The following is a 6,000-nucleotide window of genomic DNA, read 5'->3' on the forward strand; positions in this document are numbered from 1 at the left end:
CCTGCCAACCAACTCCATCATGGTGGATGGTGTCAACATCAGTCAAGGGCTACTCCTTACGATAGGAATTGGAAGTGCCTTGATCTTTTTGGCAGAAAAGGGTACTCCTCGGTTCTGGATTGCCAACTACCAAACTACCTCACAGCAAAATACGACTAAAAGTAATTCAGTTTAGACTAATTTATGGAGAAGTTGCCAGAGGCACTTCACGACTGTTGAAAGCAGTCCACAAATGCCAGCCAGGCTTTGCCTCCCACTCTTGGGACATACAACAGTGGGCATGGTGGTGATATCTCATGCCAGGCTTCACATGTGATGCCTCCAAATATGGTTTGGCTCGGTTGACAGACCAAACAAGGACAGGTAAGACAAACCCCAGTCACTACCCATCAGGATAAAAAACTCTTCAGACTGGTGGAAGGACCCAGCCAATGTTTGCAAAGGGATTCCCTTTTCACATGCCACAAAGTCTGTCGTCTTCTCATTTGTTGCCTTCTTCAATGATGTCCCTATCTCAGCGCCCTGTAGAGCGGTGACATGGGCGTCAGTCCACACTTCCGCAGAACGCTATGCAGTCACTGGGGACAACACGTCCGATGCCATCTTTGACTCCGCAATTCTGTCATGTGTAACTGACCCAACTCTGAAGTCCCGGCCCTCCAGAAGGGGTACAGCTCGGGAGTCTCCTACAGTGAAGCACTCAGAGTGACAGTACCCATGCACGCTGACTAGCCTCGTGATGCAGCATTGGAAGAGACTGTGCAGCCCTAACGGACACTGCTATTGAAGTTCTCCAATCAGCAGCACAGGGAAGCAAGCACGCCTACAGTGGAGCACCCACAGGGACACACATCTCGAAGAACCGATGTTACTGCACAAGGAGAGTAACGTTGTCATCTTACTCAGATCTGCTGTGGGTTTACTCCTGGGGAAATTCTGCACCACTGCGCATGTGCAGAATCTTGTCCCACACAGATTTATTTGCTTCCCTGAAGAAAAATGACTTTCTGATGGGGAAGCAAAGGGAAGCCGCAAGAGCTGTCATGCTCTCCTTCCCAGCAGTGCGGGCATGTCATTTTGGGTGCCCAGAGCAGCTGACGGAGAGGTAAATCACTGCAGGAAGAGGGCTGAGGATGCTCCAGCCGGTGCTAGGTCAGATCCACCCAGATCCAACCCCTGTGCATTTGGACTGCCCCAGCCCGCACTACTGAGCCTTGCCCCCTGCACCTGAGCCCCCCCACCCTGGCGAGTGCCACCCCTGCACCTGGCCCTCTCCAGCCCCACCCCGCATGGTGCCTCATATTCTGTACTGGGCTCAGCTGCTAGTCCTGACTGGGATGGGGGAGGAGCGCACTTCCCTTGCATAGAGCGGCTGGGACCAGGGACCAGGTCTGGGTCAGACCCACCTCCAGAAACCTCCCATGGCTCCACACCCTCCCCCTCCACTTCCTGCCCCCATCACTCCTCAGACACAGGGGGAGGGATCACTGTATGCGGAGCTGCTCCCCGGTCTGCCCAACCCCCCTGCATCTAGACCCCCAATCCACCCAACACCCCTTCATCCATTCCCCTAACTCTGCCTCCAGACCACTACCCCACTGAGCCCCAATCAGCTGCACTGAGATACCCACCAAGCCCCAGCACTCGGACCCTCCTCGCTGAGCCACCCAGACCCCCCCCGCTGATCCCCAACCACCTGCAGCTGGAACCCCCCAACAAGCCCCTGTGCAACCAGATCCCCCACTGAGCCGCCCACTCTAAGGTTGCCCCGCACAGAACCCTCTCAACCCACACCTGGATCCCCCACACTAAGCCCTACCACACTTGGCACACGGACCTCTGGGGCAGGCCCAGCCAGTGCACTTTGTCCGAGTGTAGCCTCACTGCTGAGTCCATGCCCCAGAAGAAGGGGAGGGAGCTGCAGGGTGATCTCCCACCTCCATGCAGAATTCCCTCCGGAGTATGGGGTTTTGGAATCCTTTCTGCTTGCTCAAGTGACAAAAACAATTTAACTGTTCTTTTGGTTACTCCTGCAGATTCAGGAAAGCAATGCCTGAGTGAGCGGGGTTTTTTCTTCTTGCACATTTTATGCACTTGTTAACCAAGTTCCAGTTTGTGACTATTTCTGACTTTGGTTAAACAAATATGGCCCCATCCAAAGCTTGTAGAGGTGAACTGAGGGCAGCATTTTACCTGCAGAATCCATAGTGCTGGTGTTGTGCAAACAAGCAAGAACCCAGCTTGCCTCTCAAATTGAGTTTGCAGGGCTAGCAGTTAAAAAGATGGGATTTTTTTATTTGTATAATGAGTAAATTTCTGGGGGTCATTGTGACAAACACGAGACCCTTGCAATGTTATTTCTATTTTTTTTTTAAGAACTGCATTTTAATCGGTATTCTTATAATTACTTTCATTTGTTCTTAATTGGTTGTTGAAGCTAGTCAAAATAAAGCTCACACAAGCTACTCTCCTGTATGATCTGCTTCAACTAGAATGGTTCAGAATTTGTTCACATTCAGTGAATATTCTCCTCTAAAATAATTAAATGTGTCTAAAGTGTGTATGTGTCCAAACATAACAGCATTATATACATTATTTCAAAATGCCTCTTCCCTGTCATTTCTTAGGCATATAGCAGTATTTCCTTGCAAGATGAAAATACTCCCTCAGTTTATTTTCAACTCTCGTGACCCAATAGTGATGGGTGTAGTGGTGGAAGCAGGCCAGGTGAAGCAGGGGACTCTCATGTGTGTACCTAGCAAAAATGTAAGTAAGCGTTCTCATCTTTCTACTATGAGCAGAAGAGTTTTGGCCTGATGAAGTTGGCAGGACAACATTCAGTTCCCTCAAAAGCTGCTATATATGCATCCCAAAAGGACAGAATCTCTGTAGGAGCTGCTCTCTCCCCTAAAACGAGCCTCTTTTCTAAGGATAGGCCAGGGTTGGAGGATGGCCTGGAGTGAACATATGTGCCTATGCTGGATGTTGTAACCTTGGGTTGTAGCAGAGAAAACAAACAGCATGAGGCTAAGCAGCAGGTTGAGAGAGGCCGCATTACTAGAGTCCTCCCCCAGCACAGTTCTGTGGTGCAGCACTACATTGTAGTGATCAAAACTGAGTTCTTGCCAGCTAGCAGCAGGAGGAAGTAAACTCTCACCTTTTTAAAAAAATGTAACTAAGTTACATCTTCCAAGTCAGTTTTAAAATTAGGTTTTTGATACTTCAAGAGTTCTAGAGGTGAATGTAAATGTGTATGTGTTGCTCTCTCATTATAGTAAAACTCTGAGATAGCTACTGGAGGGACATATTACAGTAGCAGTCTTGAAAGTAAATTTTCTATTTTCTATGCATCTGTGAGAAGCCCCAGAATGGTGGTGGGATTTGGGGGAAGCCGTGTGGACAGAAATTCCTTTGGGATGTGTAATAGCTTCTACGTTGTGTTACAGTTTGTTGAAATTGGAATAGTTACAAGTATTGAGGTGAACCACAAACAAGTGGATGTTGCAAAAAAAGGCCAAGAAGTCTGTGTGAAAATAGAACCTATTCCTGGTGAATCGCCTAAAATGTATGGACGACACTTCGAAGCGACAGATATCCTAGTCAGTAAGGTAAAAATTTCCTAGCAGAGACTTGCACTTTTTTTAAGGTGGTGTGTTGGTAACTTGGCTTGAAGTGGAGGTTGAATGTGAAAGCCTGAGGAATTCTAAAATTCTCAGCACTGGACCCCCATGCTAATGGGGCACACTGACTGATTGCATGGCACGTGTAGTACAGCTCAGCTTCTCGCAGAAATCTGGATTTCCTGACAGTGGCACTGACATTGACTCTTGCATTAGTACTATTAAGAATGCAAACTTGCATCACCAAAGGAATGAAACACTAACTAAATACATCTTGCATCATCCTTCCTTCTTAGACAGAGGAAATAAGTTAGCTAAGAGCAAAGGACTGTAAGGGAGAGGCCCGTATGTTCAATGTGGTGAATGAATGCACACAGTGTTCTGTAGTGCGTCACTTTCTATGTACAGCTTTGCCCAGTTAGCACTCTGGACGGAACTGCCAGGATGTTCAATACTAGCCGCTGAAGTTTGTCTGTTTTTTGGGGGGCAAGGTATAAACACTGATCATTAATTTACTCTGATCTCAGATTTTTAAAACTACTTCATTTATATTACAGTAAGTACAAAGCCCCATTGTTTTAGGCACTATGCAAACCTAGTGAGACAGTCTTTGCCCCAAAGAGCTTACAATCTAGACAAGATAGGCAAAGGATGGGAGGGGAAACTGAGGCAAAGTGGATTGCCCAGGTAGACAGCAGGTCGGGGCAAAGTTGGTATTAGAACCTTGATTTCCTCACATGTAGCCTGGTGCCCTGTTCTCTAGACCACACTACCTTAAATATTGTGGGGAATAATTTCATTAAAACACTTGTGTTTCTAATATTCATATGTTATGTACTTGCAGATTAGTCGTCAGTCCATTGATGCCCTGAAGAACTGGTTCAGAGATGAAATGCAGAAGTCTGACTGGCAGCTTATTGTAGAACTGAAGAAAGTGTTTGAAATAATTTAGGCTTTTTTTTTTTTTTTTTAAAGCAATGGGCAGGCTGGAATATTACTCACTATTCCTGTTCTAAAAACCACCAACGCAGTCAGAGTATTGAAGAGACTGTTGGACTTATGTTTGGGAGGAAAATATGTGGATAAAATGTTTTCCATGAGAAACCAAGAAACTTACACTGGTTTGACAGTGGTCAATTTACATGTCCCCACGGTTCCACTGTGCCTGTTCACCTCTCCCACGGCCCTTCCCTTTTAGTGGCTGCTGTTTTAAAGTTTGCCCTTCCCCACTCCCCTAATCAACAAATAAATAAAAATTGAATTTTTATTACAGAACTAAAACTTTCACTTTTATATTGATATCAGTACTGCAGTATTTGATTAACCAAACTTTTGCAGACTTTGGTTCTCGGACATGTTTGATGTAAGAAATACTTCTTTATTTATGCATACCTCTTTCTCCCCCTTTGATTTTCCCCTCCTTTCCCCCCACCACCACCGTTCTTCTGCTTTGTGCCTATAGGAATTTTTTTAAAATAGAAAATTAGGTAATCATATATTTCTGTATTTGCTTTGTGTGAAACAATGATGTAAAGCACAGTTGGCCACCTTTAATTGCTTGTACAGTTCATGAAAGTCAACTTAATCTGTAATCATTACAAAGCAGAGCCACAAATAAAGGAAATGGACATATTAGCCCTCTTGTTAGAATTTGTTTCAATAAATAAAGCATCTGTTGATGGGCTGTTCTGTAAAAGTGAAGTTTACAGCTGTAGTACCAACAGATAAGGTAACAGAATTTTACAGGTCCATCATTTTAAAGAAGGAAACCACCAAATATCTCTCCTGCGGTGTTGCCAGACCCCACCCACAAATAAAATATTCCTGATTTAGGTTAAAGCACCACACCATGTGCTGTAATGCCAGAGGAGCTCTGGTAGAAATAAGTTTGGATAGAAATTCTGTTTTCTTGCCATTATTCAGAATGGGGCTAAGTAGGCATAACAACATGTCCTGATAGGCAGACAAAGCAAACGTGTGCTTTATCCCCTGCGGCTGAGCCAAACTTCTAGGTGTTGCAGCAAAGTTATTGACTGGTTCAACAACTGGGGACTTGATGGCAGATTCACCCAGCACAAAATGCACCTGCTAATTTTGACTGTGTGGTAGCTGGAAATAAGTCTGTATTGTGGGTAGCCTTGACTTTGTTCCGCTTGTTCCCCTTAAAAAGGGCATTCAGCTTACAGTGTTAAATCTAGCCTAGATCAGCTAGAATTTTTCAGCTGTTGCTGAGTATATAGGCTTTACAAGGTGTCAAACACTCAGCTAAAATCTTATAAATGGAAATAAAGTAATACAGGTGTACAAGTCACTCATATTTATCAGCATATTCCTAAAACTAACTTGAAATATGGAATCCCACATTCCAGTTTGACATTCA

The 6,000-nt window shown here is 45.0% G+C and overlaps 1 protein-coding gene across 1 annotated transcript in view; it reads left to right on the plus strand.

The window, feature by feature from the left end:
- EIF5B (eukaryotic translation initiation factor 5B) overlaps nt 1-5,255 on the plus strand; it is a 64,776-nt gene extending 59,521 nt beyond the window's left edge. The window contains exons 22-24 of the mRNA XM_054009659.1: nt 2,628-2,766; nt 3,447-3,608; nt 4,465-5,255. Of these exons, the coding sequence (XP_053865634.1) occupies nt 2,628-2,766; nt 3,447-3,608; nt 4,465-4,572 (409 nt within the window). The 3' untranslated portion in view covers nt 4,573-5,255. The remainder of the gene's footprint in view (nt 1-2,627; nt 2,767-3,446; nt 3,609-4,464) is intronic.
- Nucleotides 5,256-6,000: the final 745 nt, after the last annotated feature.

The sequence above is a fragment of the Malaclemys terrapin genome, chromosome 1, assembly GCF_027887155.1.
Source record: "Malaclemys terrapin pileata isolate rMalTer1 chromosome 1, rMalTer1.hap1, whole genome shotgun sequence".
NCBI classification, from domain to species: Eukaryota; Metazoa; Chordata; order Testudines; family Emydidae; genus Malaclemys; species Malaclemys terrapin.